This window comes from Aquarana catesbeiana, linkage group LG13 (genome assembly GCF_042186555.1).
Source record: "Aquarana catesbeiana isolate 2022-GZ linkage group LG13, ASM4218655v1, whole genome shotgun sequence".
Taxonomy (NCBI): Eukaryota; Metazoa; Chordata; class Amphibia; order Anura; family Ranidae; genus Aquarana; species Aquarana catesbeiana.
The window spans coordinates 234,035,712-234,055,185 of NC_133336.1; the positions used below are offsets into that span (position 1 = coordinate 234,035,712).

At 42.4% G+C, this 19,474-nt stretch overlaps 1 protein-coding gene across 4 annotated transcripts in view; it reads left to right on the top strand.

The window, feature by feature from the left end:
• Window positions 1-2,761: 2,761 nt before the first annotated feature.
• Window positions 2,762-19,474, top strand: part of LOC141116965 (NACHT, LRR and PYD domains-containing protein 12-like) — a 92,787-nt gene continuing 76,074 nt past the window's right edge. Inside the window, exons 1-6 of one of the 4 annotated variants that reach the window (XM_073609498.1) lie at window positions 2,762-2,910; window positions 7,670-7,891; window positions 9,025-9,150; window positions 12,807-12,967; window positions 16,292-16,469; window positions 16,921-16,986. In XM_073609498.1, the coding sequence (XP_073465599.1) occupies window positions 9,051-9,150; window positions 12,807-12,967; window positions 16,292-16,469; window positions 16,921-16,986 (505 nt within the window). In that variant the 5' untranslated portion in view covers window positions 2,762-2,910; window positions 7,670-7,891; window positions 9,025-9,050. Of the gene's footprint in view, window positions 2,911-7,669; window positions 7,892-9,024; window positions 9,151-12,806; window positions 12,968-14,202; window positions 14,461-16,291; window positions 16,470-16,920; window positions 16,987-19,474 lie in introns of those variants that run through there. The other 3 variants (XM_073609496.1, XM_073609497.1, XM_073609499.1) reach the window with 3 other exon arrangements.

Here is a 19,474-nt window from a genome sequence, read left to right on the forward strand (position 1 = left end):
CCCAATCTCCTACAGTGCCCCCCCCAACCTCTGCAGTGCCCTCCAACCTCCTACAGTGCCCTTCAACCTCCCACTGTTCTGGTGAGCAGGAAAATTGATTTACTGCTGGTGTGTAAGAAAGAACATCATAATCAGCAATCTGTTTCCTGCTGCTGACCTCTCTCAGGTAATGTTAGAGAACACATGGCTCTGTTTTACCTGCCAGACCACCAATTATCAGGGACTGTTTAATGAGGCTCATTTTCCTGTGACTGATGGATAAAATATTTTACACTCTGCAAAGTTCAGTAAGGAGAGCTCTGAGAGCTGATTGGAGGGAGGGGACATGCCCCTTTTACACAGCACACAGGAACAGATCTGAGGCTGTCAATCACAGGCTGTGCCCTCTCCTGTCACCATTAGTGGCAGCCCGCCCATAGGGGGTGCAGGAGCGTCGCCCCCTCAAACCTACTCATCATAAAAAAAATAATGGCCCTTTAACCACTTCAGCCCCGGAAGGATTTTCCCCCTTAATGACCAGGTCATTTTTTGCATTGCTTTAACTGACAATTGCGCGATTGTGCGACGTTGTACCCAAACAAAATTGATGTCCTTTTTGTTTCCACAAATAGAGCTTTCTTTAGGTGGTATTTGATCACAATATTTTTTACTTTTTGCTATAATAAATATCCCCCCCAAAAAAAAAAAATTTCTTCAGGCCAATATATATTCTTCGACATATTTTTGGTAAAAAATAAACGCAATAAGTGCCCTCCAATTTCCTACAGTGCCTTCCAACCTCCTACAATGCCCCCCTACCAACCTCCCGCAGTGCCCTCCAACCTCCTACAGTGCCCCCCCCCCAACCTCCTGCAGTGCCTTCCAGCCTCCTACAGTGCTCACCAACCTCCTACTGTGCCCTTCAACCTCCTATAGTACCCGCAACTACCTACAGTGCCCTCCAACCTCTACAGTGCCTTTAAACCTCCTACAGCACCCCTCCAACCTCCTACAGTGTCTTCCAACCTCCTACAGTGCCCTACAACCTCCTAAAGTGCCTTCTAGTATCCTACAGTGCCTTTTAGCCTCCTACAGTGCCCCCCAACCTCCTACAGTGCCCTCCAACCTTCTACAGGCCCCCCAATCTCCTACAGTGCCCCCCAACCTCTACAGTGCCTTCAAACTGAAGTGCTTTAAGATCTTTAAGATCCTCCCACTGTTAGTGAAATTTGACCACTCCCACTATTTGATGCGGGTTTTGGAGGTTGTTGTGTGGGGAGGAGGGGGGTTTTGGGGAGTCGTGGTTGAGTTCCTGCACCTATTTTCGGAGAAAAAAAAGCACTGCATATGTGTATACCCAGCTTTAGATCTACCAAAGCTACGTAATAAGAGGGCACATCTAAACAATCCATTCAGTTTGTATCAAGACAGGCACCTCTTGCACTATGGTTCATGGTTGATCTAAAGAAGATTGTACAATCAGATTGGATAATGTATGTTCACCTTAACCACTTCCCCTCCCGCTTATTGTAATATGATGGCCGCAAGGTGGCTCTGCTATCCCGGGCGGCCGTCATATGACTTCCTCCTCCTCCCGGCGGTCTAGGGGGCGTGCGCCGCGTCACTTGGGAGCCGATGCGCGTGCCTGGCGCCCACGATGTCCGCCAGGCACCCGTGATTGCTAGTCACAGAACAGGAACGTGGATCTGTGTGCATAAACACACAGATCCACGTCCTGTCAGGGGAGAGGAGACAGATCGTGTGTTCCTTGTATATAGGAACACGGATCGGTCACCTCCCCCAGTCGGTCCTCACCCCCCCACAGATAGAATCACTCCCTTGATTTGGAGGATATTTATTATAGCAAAAAGTAAAAAATATTGTGCGTTTTTCAAAATTTCGATACTTTTTTATTTATAGAGCAAAAATAAAAACTGCAGAGGTGATCAAATACCACCAAAAGAAAGCTCTATTTGTGGGGAAAAAAAATGATCAAAATGTCAAATGGGTACAGCGTTGCACAACCGCGCAATTGTCATTCAAAATGTTACAGCGTGAAAGCTGAAAATTGGCCTGGGCAGGAAAGGGGTTGAAAATGCCCCATATTGAATTGGTTAAAGAGTCACTCCACTTCTGTTGAGAAATATTCCCCTCTGGGTGATCTCTGTACATTGCAGGGATTGTAACAAACGTTGTTGCAGAGTCCTACCTTTTGTTATTCTGAATAAATAGCTGTTTGTTTGTCTGTGTCCAAGTGAATCTGTATGGGAGTGATCTTATAATTATCCATCAGCTGCTGCACCAGCAGGGTTCTAATGAGGAAAGTGACAGGGTCTGCATCCCTTTTAGATGTGATTTCCCTTTCTGAGTATTTCACCAAAAATGACATTTTTATTGCAGGGGATGGCAAAAATCTGACTTGTATCTTAGTGCAGACTTCTGGGAAATATCAATAAGCCAATCGCACGAGCAAGAAATTACATTTCAGGGGGTATTTGTACACCATCTGTGTACAGAACACCTCCAGGTGGCCATATTGCATTTTACAGAAAATTACAGAGCTGTGGGCTGAAAAGGAAAGATGCTTTTTAATAACATTCAATTATAATATGCCGTGTGTAGCCATTTTATATGCTATATTATTTATTTATTTTTATTTGCTATTTTTTTCCCCGCAAGAGTGGAGTTACACTTTAAGCGATGGGTGACATCTCTTCGATCAATCGAAATCAGAAGCTGAATCTGAGCTCCAGGATAACCTGCCCTGCTCTGTGTGCTTAAAATGATGAGAAATTCAATATAGATCTGCTGAGCTTCCTGTGAAAGTGAAACTAGAAAAGCACATTCTGATCGTCTCTTCCCCACCCAATATTCTCCATCTTGTTCTTGTTTTTGTGCTCAGAACTTCCTCATTCACATCTGACCTTTAAGGTAAGATGACATTTAACTCTATTATATAACAAAAGGAGTAGTACATATGGTGGGATGGATCACACAGATGTGTAATAAGAGAGATTTGTAGGTGAATCTCTCTCTGTATTTGTCTAGCTAACAGATCTCTGTTTTTGTTGTTTTTTACATATAAAGCAACGTTTGTATTTGAAGTCACATACAAGAGTCATTAAGATTGTTAAATCATTTTTTTTTTTACTATAAACATTGTTTTTTATTATCAATCAAAAATTGTAGAACTGTATAGTAGGAAATAAATGATTTACAGAGAATCTTCACACTGCTACATTACATATTACTCTTCTGTGTGATTTCTAGGATGTTTTTATATAGCGATCAAATCATTTATTTGGTATTATCTCTGTGTGGTTCTATTTATTGTTCATTTTCTTTATTCCCATGTTTACATATAAAATATATTTGTATTATTGGTAAAACTGCATAGCAGTGAAAGAGTGAGCAGCCCCGCCAGGAGCCGCTTCCACTGCCGAGAGGTTCATTGAAATCCAATCTTCACCCGTGCATGAAACTTTTTTTTATGTTTAATAGCATTCTATTTACTGAAGAAGAAATGGTGAAGCCAAAAACAAAAAAATGTGCAGTGATTTTTTTTCAGATATATCTGCATCTTGCTGGATCTGCTCCTGAGACAGAGGACCTGGGAGTGGTGTCTATTACATTACATTGGGGAAACAGATCAGAGTCTGTGGTTAGGAGCTGCTTTGCCCCGTGGATTGGAAACTTGTTTGCTGTGTGGCATATAGGGTTGTCCCGATACCACTTTTTTAGGACCGAGTACAAGTACCGATACTTTTTTTCAAGTACTCGCCGATACCGATTACCGATACTTTTTTTTTAATGTCACGTGACAGTGTTTTTTTTTTCATTTTTTTTTTTTTTTTTAACAGTGCTTGCTTTTTTTGGGGGGGGGGGAGGGGGTGAACGTTGTATGTGTGTGTTATTTTTTTTTTTTTTACAATTTTTATTTTTTACAATAATATTTCTTTTATTCTTTATTGTTTTTTTTTTTTTTTTTTAATCAGCCCTTTTGGGGGGCTTTGGTGAGATATCAGGGGTCTTAACAGACCTCTGATATCTCCCCCTTGAGACAGAGAAAGAGACAGAGGATAGAGAATCCCCAGTCCCTTTCTCTGCAGCGTCAGCTGCACTGACAATGAATGGAGAGAAGACCGCAGCTTCTCTCCATTCATAAACTGACACATCGTAATCACAGAAGATTACAATGTTTCAGTTATGTGAATGGACAGAGTCAGCTGACTCTATCCATACACAAAGGAAGGAGGGGGAGGACGGAGGAACTGAAGGGGAGAACGGAGGGGACAGATAAGAGCAGAATGGAGGGGACAGATAAGAGCAGAACGAGGGGACAGCGGAGAGGGACAGATAAGGACAGATAAGAGCAGAACGGAGGGGACAGCTGAGAGGGACAGAGGAAAGGAGGGGGCACGGAGGAGGATGCAGTGACAGTCAGCTGTGAGCGATCACCGCTGTCTGTCACTAAAGCTGGTGAAAGCCGCTGGGGGAGAATCTTGTAACTCCCCCACGCGCCGATCACAGCTGACAGTTCAGGTATCGGGGGAGGCATCGGGAGCATTTGCCCGAGTACAAGTACTTGGGCAAATGCTCGGTATCGGTGCCGATACCGATACTAGTATCGGTATCGGGACAACCCTAGTGGCATATACGTGTTAACATGTTAAAAATATTAAAAGCCAGCAGCTACAAATACTGCAGCTGCTGACTTTTAATAAATGGACACTTACCTGTCCAGGGTGCCTGCGATGTCGGCACCTGAAGCCGATCAATCACTCGGCTCTCGGCTGCTGCCACCACCATCCTCGGTGAGGGAATCAGAAAGTGAAGCGTTGCGGCTTCACTTCCCGGTTCCCTATTGTGCATGTGCGAGTCGCGCTGCCCATCCTAACTGGTCCCCGCTATCTCCTGGGACCCTTGTGTTTCCCAGGAGACAGCGGGGGGGGGGGGCGGTTTAGGGGCGTGACTCCCGCTGGAGTCTTTTCCCAGAAGTGGGTGCAAATACCTGTATTAGACAGCTATCTGCACCCTCCTCCCCCCTGAAAGGTGCCAAATGTGACACTGGAGGGGGGGGAGGGTTCCGAAAAGCGGAGGTTCCATTTTTGTGTGAACCTCCGCTTTAAGAACCTCCCCATGTACATATTCTGCAGCAGGGCGGCCCTTAATACTGATACTATAGGTTCGTTTTAAAAAAAGAAAATAACAAACATGTCATACTTACCTCCACTGTGCAGCACGTTTTGCACAGAGTGGCCCCGAACATCCTCTTCTGGGGTCCCTCGGCTCCTCCCTCAGATCAGATAACCCCCTCTGGGAAGCACTCTTCCAAGAGGGTTACCTTGCGTCCATAGAGGCCGAATGCAGGACTCGGCGCTGCCCCCCGGTGCCCGCATCATTGGATTTGATTGACAGCAGCGGGAGCCAATGGCTGTGCTGCTATCAATCTATCCAATGAAGAGCCAAGAGAGAGAGCGACGGCGGGATCGCGCCCACAGAAATTCGGGGCTCAGGTAAGTAAAACGGGGGCTAGGGGGGCCGGACACTGCAAGGTGTTTTTTCACCTTAATGCAGGGCTCGACAAACCCCGGGCGCCAGGTCGCATTTGCAACTAGAATTAGCGACCTGGCGCCTGGGGTGGCACACCTCGGGTATCCTGTCTCCGTGTGGACCCCAACCCCGCCGTGCGATCGCGTCCGGCTGCGGCGGCCGGTAATTGAGGCCACGGCTTTGAGGCCTTCTGCAGTACTTCTGGAATCTGGCGCCATCTTGTGGTGGACGTTGGTATGACAACACAACCAGCAATGCTAATGCAATGCTAATGGAGCTCCCCCTGCCTGTTTTCACTGCCCACCCTTCTCCTTCCCAAAGTGGAGACGAGAAGGAAGTGAATGTGGGGATAGCCTTTTTTTTTTTTTCGTAATAGCTTTTATTTTTATTTATTTATTTTTTTTTAAGTAAAAACTGTTTATTTATTTTTTTCTTAATCAAAATGAATTTATTTGTTATCTCCCTGCTTGGCCCCTTTCACACGGGCTGTCTGATCAGGTTCGCCTGTCAGGTTTTCAGGCGGACCTGATCGGACCCTTAGAGCCCTTTCACACCGAGCTGCGGGGGGGGGGGGGGGGGCGTCGGCGGTAAAGCGGCGCTATTTTTAGGCTTTTTGGCCACAACCATAAATGCTACATTTGTAGAGGAGTCAACAAGGCCTATGATGAAAGGTACACCATTCCTACTGTGAGACACGGAGGTGGATCGTTGATGTTAAAGCGGCGCTATTTTTAGCGCCGCTTTACCGGCGTTTTAGCGCCGCTAGCAGGACGGTCTTTCTGTGTAAATTTAAGATTAGTTATTTTTTATATTGAAAATAAAGCTTTGTCGGTCGTTTAAAAAAAACCTGGCTCCTAACTTTTTTAGCTGGCTCCTGGATTCCAAGCAAATTTGTCAAGCCCTGCCTTAATGCATAGGATGCATTAAGGTGAAAAAACACAAGGGTTTACAACCCCTTTAAGCGCAAAATCATGTACCTGTACGTGATTCCTCTTCTTGACTCTGGGGCGCGTGTGTGTGCCAACGGAGCTCCGCTCCCACTGTGATTGATCATTGTCATGTTGGAATGTTCAAGTATGTCCCATGCGCAACTTCCTGGCTAATGAATGCAAATGTTCCTCCAGTATTTTTTGATAAAATACTGCATTCATCTTGCCATCAATTTTGACCAAATTTCCTGTGCCTTTGTAGCTCACACATCCCCAAAACATCAACGATCCACCTCCGTGTTTCACAGTAGGAATGGTGTACCTTTCATCCTAGGCCTTGTTGACTCCTCTACAAATGTAGCATTTATGGTTGTGGCCAAAAAGCTAAATTTTGGTCTCATCACTCCAAATGACTTTGTGCCAGAAGGTTTGAGGCTTGTCTTTGTGCTGTTTGGTGTATTGTAAGTGGGATACTTTGTGGCATTTGCGTAGTAATGGATTTCTTCTGGCGACTCGACCATGGAGCCCATCTTCTTCAAGTGCCTCCTTATTGTGCATCTTGAAACAGCCACACCACATGTTTTCAGAGAGTCCTGTATTTCACCTGAAGTTATTTGTGGGTTTTTCTTTGCATCCCGAACATTTTTCCTGGCAGTTGTGGCTGAAATTTTAGTTGGTCTACCTGACCGTGGTTTGGTTTCAACAGAACCCCTCATTTTCCACTTCTTGGTTAGAGTTTGAACACTGCTGATTGGCATTCTCAATTCCTTGCATATCTTTTTATATCCCTTTCCCGTTTTATACAGTACAACTACCTTTTCCCGCAGATCCTTTGACAATTCTTTTGCTTTCCCCATGACTCAGAATCTAAAAACGTCAGTGCAGCACTGGATGTAAGATGCAAAGGTCTGTCAGGAGTCCAGAAACTCATTGACCTTTTATACGCACACACTAATTACAAGCAAACAGATAGCAGGTGAGGATGGTTACCTTTAAAGAGGAAGTAAACCCCGACCGATTTTTCTTATTTTTCAAATTTTAACATACAATAGCTCATTACAAGGTATAATAGATAGAAATCGGCCTAAAACGAGGTCTGCAAATACCTTTTTTAGGGTCTTTAGATTATCTTAATTTCCGGGTTTTGTATGTGTTGTTTGCTGAATCCTTTTTGGACGTCACTTCCGCCCTTACTCTGTATCCCTTAGGAAATCTTGCACATGCGCCGTATCAGCGAGGAGATAAACACTGCAGCATTGCGAGGCTTCTCCTCTGTGCCGTTCAGAGAGGAAGGTCGTCCACAGACATTTCCCGACATGCAGCTAATACAGAAATGGCACACTTTAGGTGCCGTTAATGAACGATCCTACTGCGCAATCGCGCATTACGTCTTCTAAGAATAAAAGACGATTTCCTTGGAAAAGACAGCAGTAAGTACACTTTCACAGGCAGCAATCAGCTGCTTGTGTTATCTACTTCATGAACAGATAAACTTGTTGAGGAGGGTTTACAACCACTTTAATAGCTATTCAAACCCATTTGTGTCAACTTGAGTGCATGTTACCAGGCCAAAATCACCAGGGTATGTAAACTTTTGATCAGGGTCATTTGGGTAGTTTCTGTTGGCATTAGGGTTTAAAAAGAGTAAACACAGTTGATTGATAATAAATGGCTTCAGCCAAACACTTTCTTTATGGACCTTTTTTTTGCACTGGTCATGTTAGAACAGGAAGGGGTCATCCCCAAACTGTTCCCACAAAGTTGGGAGCATGAAATTGTCCAAAATGTCTTGGTATGCTGAAACCTTAAGATTTCCCTTGACTGGAACTAAGGGGTCAAACCCAATCCCCGAAAAAGAATCACCACACCATAATCCCCCCTCCACCAAATGATTTGGACCAGTGAACAAAGCAAGGTCCATAAAGACATGGATGAGCAAGTTTGGGGTGGAGGAACTTGACTGTCCTGACCTCAACCCGAAAGAACAACTTTGGGATGAAATAGAGCAGAGACTGCGAGCCAGGCCTTTCCGTCAACATCAGTGCCTGACCTCACAAATGTGCTTCTGAAAGAATGGTCAAACATTCCCATAGACACACTCCTAAACCTTGTGGACAGCCTTCCCAGAAGAGTTGAAGCTGTTATAGCTGCAAAGGGTAGGCCAATTCAATATTGAACTCCACGGACTAAGACTGGGATACCATTAAAGTTTCTGTGTGTGTAAAGGCAGGTGTCCCAATACTTTTGGTAATATAGTGTATCTAATAATTTTCAATGGGCCCTCAATGCATGCCTGTAGACCAAAAAAACCCTGCACCAGACAGACTTTTTCTAGTGCAGTGTTTGTGTTCTTTATTAAATGAATTGTGATGTTGAGGGTTGGAGATCTTTGTTGTGTCTGTATACCTTTAAAATGACTGGCAATGCATCCCATAGTCATGCACCAAGTCTTGGTATACAAAGTGTGAATGCAGCCTTACAGAACTGTTGCAGGCTCTTTTATTGTTGACGGATCCTTTTTCATCAATTTATGATCGTTTATCGAATTTTATTTACATTGCAGATTCTTTGAAATGCAAAGAATGTGACATGTGTCTCGTTGTATACAACAAACGGTTTTCTACTCTAAATGGACTGATCGCAAATACAAAATCAGAAATGAAAAAGTCAAACCAGCGGGAAATACTGGGTAAGCATCAATTAATCACCTTTTATTTATATAAAATTTACAAAGAAATACAACTAGTGGGGGGGTACAGCACCAAACACATTAGGTATATGTAATGATATGTATCCCATCTGCCTGCAGGCTTCTGCTTCATGTAAAAATCCTCCCTGCACTGTCTCCTTCATATACAGATAGTTTTTGGCGCTATGAGAGTTGAAAGTAGGGCTGCAACTAATGATTATTTTCATAATCGATTAGTTGTCCAATTATTGTTTCAATTAATCAGATTAAAATCTAAAAAAGTGCGGTGTCTAATTTAGTTATTATGTAAGGTTGTTTTTTAAGAAGGTAATTTCTTCACCAAGCTATATGGTTGGGGAACAAAATATCTAATTCACTCTAATTCTGAGAATAACAGAAGATTATATATATATATATATATATATATATAGATAGATATCTATATATATATATATATAGATATCTATCTATATATATATATATATATATATATATATATATATATATATATCTATACATATATAGATATATATATATATATATAGATATATATATATATCTATATATATAGATATATATATATATCTATATATATAGATAGATATCTATCTATCTATATATATCTATCTATATATATCTATATATGTGATTATGCATGACATACTCCATTGTCACAGGCAGGTACTGTAGATTGATACAAGCTCACTGCTGTCATTAAGACATTTAGTAGCAGAAGCATGCTTTTGGTATCATCTGCCATGATGGGGTTAAAAAAACAAAAATTAGCCCTTTATAGTACAAAATAGCAGATAATCACTACTATAAGTGGCTCATTTATATTGGTAAAGTAATCATATATACAGTATCTCACAGAAGTGAGTACACCCCTCACATTTTTGTAAATATTTTATTCTAGCTTTTCATGTGACAACACTGAAGAAATGACACTTGTCTACAATGTAAAGTAGTGAGTGTACAGCTTGTATAACAGTGTAAATTTTCTGTCCCCTCAAAATAACTCAACACTCAGCCATTAATGTCTAAACCGCTGGCAACAAACGTGAGTACACCCCTAAGTGAAAATGTCCAAATTGAACCCAATTAGCCATTTTCCCTCCCCGGTGTCATGTGACTCATTAGTGTTACAAGGTCTCAGGTGTGAATGGGGAGCAGGTGTGTTAAATTTGGTGTTATCGCTCTCACTCTCTCATATTGGTCACTGGCAGTTCAACATGACACCTCATGGCAAAGAACTCTCTGAGGATCTGAAAAAAAGAATTGTTGCTCTAAATAAAGATGGCCTAGGCTATAAGAAGATTGCCAAGACTCTGAAACTGAGCTGCAGCACGGTGGCCAAGACCATACAGCGATATAACAGGACAGGTTCCACTCAGAACAGGCCTCGCCATGGTAGACCAAAGAAGTTGAGTGCAGTGCTCAGCGTCATATCCAGAGGTTGTCTTTGGTAAATAGATGTATGAGTGCTGCCAGCATTGCTGCAGAGGTTGAAGGGGTGGGGGGGGGTGGGGGGGTCAGCCTGTCAGTGCTCAGACCATACGTCACACACTGCATCAAATTGGTCTGCATGGCTGTCGTCCCAGAAGGAAGCCTCTTCTAAAGATGATGTACAAGAAAGCCCACAAACTGTTTGCTGAAGACAAGCAGACTAAGGACATGGATTACTGGAACCATGTCCTGTAGTCTGATGAGACCAAGATAAACTTATTTGGTTCAGATGGTGACAAGCGTGTGTGGTGGCAACCAGGTGAGGAGTACAAAGAGAAGTGTGTGTTGCCTACAGTCAAGCATGGTGGTGGGAGTGTCATGGTCTGGGGCTGCATGAGTGCTGCCGGCACTGGGGAGCTACAGATCATTGAGGGAACCATGAATGCCAACATGTACTGTGATATACTGAAGCAGAGCATGATCCCCTCCCTTCAGAGACTGGGCCGCAGGGCAGTATTCCAACATGATAACGACCCCAAACACACCTCCAAGTCGACCACTGCCTTGCTAAAGAAGCTGAGGGTAAAGGTGATGGACTGGCCAAGCATGTCTCCAGACCTAAACCCTATTGAGCATCTGTGGGGCATCCTCAAATGGAAGGTGGAGGAGCGCAAGGTCTCTAACATCCACCAGCTCTGTGATGAAGGAGTGGAAGAGGACTTCAGTGGCAACCTGTGAAGCTCTGGTGAACTCCATGCCCAAGAGGGTTAAGGCAGTGCTGGAAAATAATGGTGGCCACACAAAATGTTGACACTTTGGGCCCAATTTGGACATTTTCACTTAGGGGTGTACTCACTTTTGTTGCCAGTGGTTTAGACATTAATAGCTGTGTGTTGAGTTATTTTGAGGGGACAGCAAATTTACACTGTTATACAAGCTGTACACTCACTACTTTACATTGTAGCAAAGTGTCTTTTCTTCAGTGTTGTCACATGAAAAGATATAATAAAATATTTACAAAAATGTGAGGAGTGTACTCACCTTTGTGAGATACTGTATATATATACACCAATCAGCCATAACATTATCACCCACCTAATATTGAGTATGCCCCCCCTTTTGCTAAAACAGCCCTGACCCATTGAGTCATGGACACCAAAGTAGCATCCACATGAAAGGCAGGACCCAAGGTTTCCCAGTAGAACATTGCCCAAAGCATCACACTGCCTTCGCCGGCTTGTCTTCTTCTCATACTGCATCCTTGTGCTATCTCTTCCCCAGATAAGTGATGCACACGCACCCGGCCATCCACATGATGTAAAATAAAATGTGATTCATCAGACCAGGCCACCATCTTCCATTGTTCTGTAGTCCAGTTTGATGTTCATGTGACCATTATAGAAGCTTATGGCTGTGGACATGAGTCACCATGGGCTTCACAGCCCCATACACAACAAACTGCGATGCCCATTTATTTCTGCTTTCACCACATAAACTTCATGGACAACATGTTCACTTGCTGTCTAATATATCCCACCAATTTTCAGATGCTGTTATAACTAGATATTCCCTTTACCTGTCAGTGGTCATAATGGCTGATCGGAGTATATGTTTGTAGGCAGTATAACGTTCACACAAACCAATTAATATACACTTATTGGTATTTGTCTTTACCAAAAACATGTAGCAGAATACATTTTGGCCAAAATTTCAGAAGAAATTCAATTTTTTTCGGAGCCGTTCAGAAATACTCGGAATCACTCGGAAACACTTCCCAAGCGTTTCAGAGGCTTTCCGAGCTGTCCCCGAGTATTTCCGAGGCTCTCCCGCGCCCCCCCCCCCCCACCTCTGGCCACATGCGGTATTGCATGTAATAGAAGTCAGTGCGGAACGAATTATCTTCGTTTCTATTGACTTCTATGGAGAAACTCGCTTTGATATGCGAGTGCTTTGGATTACAAGCATTCTCCTGGAACGGATTATGCTCGTAATCCAAGGTTCCACTGTATCATGCTAAATAAGTACAGGTTGGGGTCTAAATACCAAAAAATATACTAAAATAAAACAAGACCTTAGGATTACGAAGGGATCACAAAGTAATTGCATAACACAAACACATAATAAACACAAAATATACATTTCCTCAATGATAGTTTTGGATTCTGAGGTAAAGCCACAATCCTGTAAATGTATTTTCTGTGGTTCTGTAGAGAACGTCAGGAAGTTCCTCCATCAGCTGTCTGCATATGATGATCCATCACTGAGGATGATATACGAGTATTACAGAGAGGATCTGATCTACATCCTGGAGAACATAGACACTGGGATCCTCCTGAAGGAACTAAAGTCTCGGAATGTCTTAAGCACAGATGTAAGACAAAAATACTTGAAATAAACTGCAATATATGTCTATGTCAGTGAAAGCCACATGTGAATACGCATATTTGCTGCTGAAGTTGTGTGCAAATCTTGATGACCAATAGGAATATGTGAGGGAGGGGCCTATGGGGAAGCTTAACCACTTACCGAACAGCTCACACCGATATACGTCGGCAAAGTGGCACGTTCTCGCGAATCGCCGTATGGGTACGTCTTCCCCATTAAGAGCCGCCGGGGGCGTGGGGGGGGGACCCAAAGCGCGAACAGCAATATGTCTCCTCCCCCAGTCAGTCCCATCCCCATACAGTAAGAAACGCACACTAGCGAAGTGTTAACCCCTTCCCTACCAGTTACATTTACACAGTAATCAGTGCATTTTTATAGCACTGATCGCTGTATAAGTGTCAATGGTCCCAAACATGTGTCAAAAGTGTCCGATCTGTCCACCGCAATGTCGCAGTACCGCTGAGGCCTCATGTACACTGGACGTTTTTTGACGTTTTTACAGCAGCTGTTTTTGTTGGCTGTAGACGTTTTTTTCTACAGTCATTAAACTCTCCATCATGTTATCCTATGTGTCCATGCACACATAGGCTGTTATCAGCAGTTTGGGAAGTGGCGTTTTTGAGCAGTAAAAAAACCCCAAAACTATTGGGTTCTGAGAGATGTTTTTCAGCTGTAAAAATGCTCTAATGCTGATAAACGCTGATAAACGACGATAAACGCTCAAAAACGTCGCTCACCAGCGTTTAACGTTTTTGATCCATTGAAAAAAAAATATATATATATTTTCTTTAAAAAAAAAACGCTATTTCAAAAACGTTGAAAAAAGTTGAAAGAAGTTGAAAAACTCACTGCAAAGCTACTGGCATTTTTATAACGTTATTTTAACGTCCTGTGTGCATGAGGCCTAAAAATCGCAGATCGCCACCATTACTAGTAAAAAAAAATAATAATAATAATAAAAATGCCATAAATCTTTTCCATAGTTTGTAGATGCTATAACTTTTGCGCTAACCAATCAATATACGCTTATTGCGATTTTTTTTATTTTTTTTATTACCAAAAATATGTGGAAGAATATATATTGGCCTAAACTGATGAAGAAATTTGTTTTTTAAAAACATTTTTGGGGATATTTATTATAGCAAAAAGTAAAAAATATTGTTTTTTTTTTCTTTTTCAAAATTATCGCGTTTTTTTTTGTTTATAGAGCAACAAATAAAAACCACAGAGGTGATCAAATACCACCAAAATAAAGCTCTATTTCTTGGAAAAAAAGGACGTCAATCTTGTTTGGGTACAATGTCGCACGACCGTGCAATTGTCAGTTAAAGTGACGCAGTGCCGTATCACAAAAAATGGCCTGGTCATTAAGGAGCCAAATCATCCGGTCTGTAAGTGGTTAAACACTGCCTGGAAATATTGTAGTCAGTTCAGCTCAGGATTCGGCCATGAACTGGAAGGTTGGTCAGGCAGCTACAGGTAGGTGTCTGAACTTTATAACGGCAACATCCTCCTCCACCCTTTACCTTCTTATCACAGGATTGTGTAAACCATTCCAAGCTTTTACAATAAAGCATAACTGGCATTGTAAAATGTAGTTCATACAATAGTAAAGATTGTTTCTATGGTAATTATAAATTATAATTATATTTTGTAGGACTCTCCTAGCTAGGTTTCTATAGTTGATGCCAATTTTAGTTTTTTTATTGCTCTGTAGCAGAGGAGCAGTGCTCGATTGCTTTTGGCTTTTCTGGGTTCTGTTGGTTGCAGGCTCTGCTGCTTTCTGGTAGGATCTAGAGTTTAGTGGGTGGAGGAGACAGACCTTTACCTGTATAATCATACAGCCTCAGCCAATCCCTGGCAGGAAAAATGGCCAGTAGGGGACTGACATGTGTATAAATAGGGTGGGGCCTGGAACATCAGGTTCCTTGTTCCTATGGTAGAACACCTAGACTGAGGGCTGAGGCCCTCTGGGCTGATAGCTATAGCTCAGAAGAAGCCATCTGTGTCCCAGCTCCAGCTAGAGCTAGGAGACCTGTGTCTAGAGCCCCTGAAAGCAGTACAGGAAGGATCCAGCTTGAAGGCATCCAGTACAGAGGCTGGCTGGTACTGCAAGAAAGCGTTAAAGTACTCCGGTCACAGTGAGTACAAGCCTTAACCTCCCTGGCGGTTTTCCCGAGTGTGGCTCGGGGTTAAAATTCAGTACCATTAGCGGTAACCCTGAGCCACACTCGGGATCGCATTGCAGGATCCTGGGGCGGCTTTACTTACCTTGTCCCCGGGATCCTGCGATGTCCCCCGCAGTGTCCGAGGGCTCCGTCCTCCTCCGAAGCCTCTCCGTGCCAGGCTCCGTTCCATGCGAGCGGCGCGACGCACGGGGGCGGAGCCTGGCGGCAAATTCAAAAAACTGTCAAAATCATAACACATACAGTACTGTAATCTTACAGATTACAGTACTGTATGAAATGATTTCACATCCCTTTTGTCCCCAGTGCTCTGGCCCATGCCCTGCATGCAGTTTTACATGATATACACTGTTCTTTCTGCCTGGAAACTGGAGATTGTCCATAGCAACCAAAAAGTGTCCCTTTACGTCAAGAGTGGCTTTAGACCAGCTAGAAAACAGCGATAGTAAATTAGAACACTTGCAGAATTGAGCGATAGTGAATTGTGGGGAAATTTATTTTATTACTATTTTTTTTATTTTTTTTTAATTATTTATTTTTATTTATTATATTATAATTTATGTTTTTGTGTGTCAAACTTTATCATACCCGGGATATCTACTAGACTCTGGTTTGGACAGATTTAAGTGTGTTATTGTTAAGATTTACAGACCTACAATATAAAACGCCAAATTTCCATGCAAAATAATTGTACCGCTTTCAGCACCTAAAATCCGAAATAATCATACCGCCAGGGAGGTTAAAGATACCCAGAGGCTGTCCTTGCCACCTTTTAGGAGAGCTCAATCCAGTTTGCTGACTCAGACTATACCTTTGCAAAGGGGTCCCCTTAGTTGTAGTTAACCAGGTATTTAATAGAAAAGGGTGGCTGCACCTTGAAGAGACAGAACAATTTGAGGTGTCCTCCATTATATTTCTGCTAGTGTGGAGTATCCTAAGGCTCGTCCCACACCCTACCCAAGTTGGACCAGCAAATAAACTACAAAAAAGACATGCACTCCTTTTTTATAAGTGGAGTGACTGTAGACTACTGTGCCTGGGATAATACAGCCAGCCCAGTCTTGGGTCTGCGCTACATTTTTGATCAACTTATTGTAAAAAAGAAAACAATTTTTGTTTTGCAGACCCTCCTGGCCAGGGAAAAACATATGAGCAGGACTGCCTTCTCTCTCACCTTATTACAAGATATTCAGGATCGGGGGAGAAAAGGTGTGATTGGACTCTGGGAATGTTTCTATGCGATACAGAAAGATCATCTTCATCCTAATTTATTGGCAGTTCTGGAAGAAGTCAGCCGAACAGGTAATAGAAATTTGTGTGCAATAAAAAATTGTGACGATCCTGGGACACATTGGTGGGATTATGGGTGGACGGAGGAATCACATCATGCATCAGGGATGCGGATATCTAACACAAGGGAATCTCAGATGCTGAAGATGCTACTGAATATGTAGCTATTGAAGCTGAGTGAAGGACAGGTAAGTATTCATCTTTTTTTCTTTTTTTTTTTTATGGGTGTCATTTGATTTTAATGTTTTTATAGCTTTGCATTCTATTTATCAAAGCACATTTGATTGTATCGTTTACATGGGTAACATGTACTTTTCAAGTTCACCATTTGTCAAAAGTTTTTTTTTTTACACACTTCACTAATAAAAATTAACTTTTTTTATATTATGCAGTCTGTTTAGACATCTTTTCAACAAATAGATGTGATCAGGATATAGCTTTTATTTCTTTATTTTTTCTATAGGTGAGGGTCTGGTAAATCAGATTCTGCTGGATGAACTCGGACACCCACTGACTCTGGAGCTGAAAGGTAATTTAATTATAAATATCACCAAATATCACCATAGTGCAGACAGAGTTGGTGTTATGTTTTCCCTAAATTCAGACTTTGCTCATAAATTTTACATATGAAATGAGTTCAACCCTTTGGTTGCCAGGGCTGTTTTTATGTGTTTTTTTAACACGTTTTAAATAATGATTTTGGGCCTTAAAGATTGCATTGGCCCACAGAAATGATATATATTCTGAAAGTAGACACCCTAGAGCAGTGATGGTGAAACTTGGCACTCCAGATGTTGTGGAACTACATTTCCCATGATGCTCATGCACTCTGCACTGTAGCTGAGCATCATGGGAAATGTAGTTCCAAAACATCTGGGGTGCCAATGGTCTCCATCACTGCCCTAGAGAATAAATTTGTGGTAGTTCCCCTTTTTTGTCACATGATATTAGCACAACAGTTTATGAAATACAAAATTTCAGTAAAAAAATGCACCCAAGTTAACTTTAGGGCTTATAAACATTGCACTTTTATTTTTTATTTTTTTGCAAAACATAAAAGATGAGGTTGCACTGAGCAAATAGATACCCAACATGTGTGCCCCCATGAGATTTCAGTACTCTATATTTTCCACAGGTGGCAATTTAACCACTTGAGGACCAGCCGCGGCAGGTTGGCTCCCCTGGGCGAATCGCCACCATGGTATGTCGGCCGCTTTAAGAGCTGTAGGGGGTGCGCACGTGCCGCCGGAAGCACCTGTGGCGCATTGCCAATGCTCGTGGTTGGTAGCTCCTGACAGAGACAGAATGGAGATCTGTCAATGTAAACAGACAGATCTCTGTTTTGTCAGGGGAGGAGAGACAGATCTGATGCTCCTAAAGATTAGGAACAGCGATCGGTCTCCTCCTCCAGGAATTCCCATCCCCCAAAGTTAGAAACACACATGAGGGAACAACTTGAACCCCTTGATCACCCCCCGAGTGTTAACCCCTTCCCTGCCAGTGTCATTTATACAGTAATCAGTGTCTATTTTTAGCTCTAATCACTGTATAAATATCACCGGTCCCAAAAAAGTGTCAAAAGTGTCCGATCTGTCCGCCGCAATGTCGCAGTCCCACTAAAAATCGATGATCACTGCCATTACTAGTAAAAAAAAAAATAATAAAAATGCCATAAATCTATCCCCTATTTTGTAGACCGCTATAACTTTTGTGCAAACCAATCAATATAAGCTTATTGCGATTTTTTTTTTTTTCCAAAAATATGTAGAAGAATATATAATCGTCCTAAACTGATAAAGAAATTCATTTCAGTTTTTTTGGGGGATATTATAGCAAAAAGTATTGTTTTTTTTTAAAATTGTCGCTTTTTTTGTTTATTGCACAAAAAACAAACAAACGCAGAGGTGATCAAATACCACCAAGGGAAAGCTCTATTTGTGGGAAAAAAGGACGCAATTGTCAGGTCATTAATGGGGCAAATCCTTCTAGTCCTTAAGTGGCCCCCTATAGGTCATCAGTTTAGTGTTAACTATGAATTATTGCTCATTTTGGAATGCACTACAATATGTAACATATGTAGGGCAATCAACATTTTCATGCGTAGGCACCCCCAACACATGCATTTATGTTCATATGTGTGTGTGTGTATGTAGGTCTGGGGGGGGGTCAATTTCTTGGGAGGGTTTTTTGTGCTTGGGTGTAACTTTAACCCCTTCCCGACCAGCCGCCGCAATTGTACTGCGGCAGGTTGGCTCCCCTGGGTGAAATGACGTTACCTTACGTCCGGTTCGCCTTTCAACCACTAGGGGGGCACACGCGCCCGCAGCTCGCCGCTGGAGCTGATGCGAGTGCCCAGTGGGACGTAATGACTGCCGGGCACCCGCGATCGCTCATGACAGAGCGAGAAGCAGGATCTGTGTGTGTAAACACACAGATCCCAGTTCTCTCAGGGGAGAGGAGACAGATCGTGTGTTCTTACTAAGTAGGAACAACGATCTCTCCTCCTAGTCAGTCCCACCCCCCCACAGTTGGAACACACCTAGGGAACACCTTGATCGCCCCCTAGTGTTAACCCCTTCCCTGCTAGTGACATTTATACAGTAATCAGTGCATTTTTATAGCAGTTATCGCTGTATAGTTGTCTATGGTCCCAAAAATGTGTCAAAAGTGTCTGATCTGTCGGCCGCAATATTGCAGTCCCGATAAAAATCGCTGATCACTGCCATTACTAGTAAAAAAAAATAATAATAAAAATGCCTAAATCTATCCCCTATTTTGTAGACGCTATAACTTTTGCGCAAACCAATCAATATACCCTTGTTGCGATTTTTTTTTTTACTAAAAATATGTATAAGAATACATATCGGCCTAAACTGAGGAAAAAATCTTTTTTTTTTAAAAAAATAAATTGGGATATTTATTATAGCAAAACGTTAAAGATATTGTGTTTTTTTCAAAATTGTCGCTCTTCTTTTGTTTATAGCGCAAAAAATAAAAACCGCAGGGGTGATCAAATA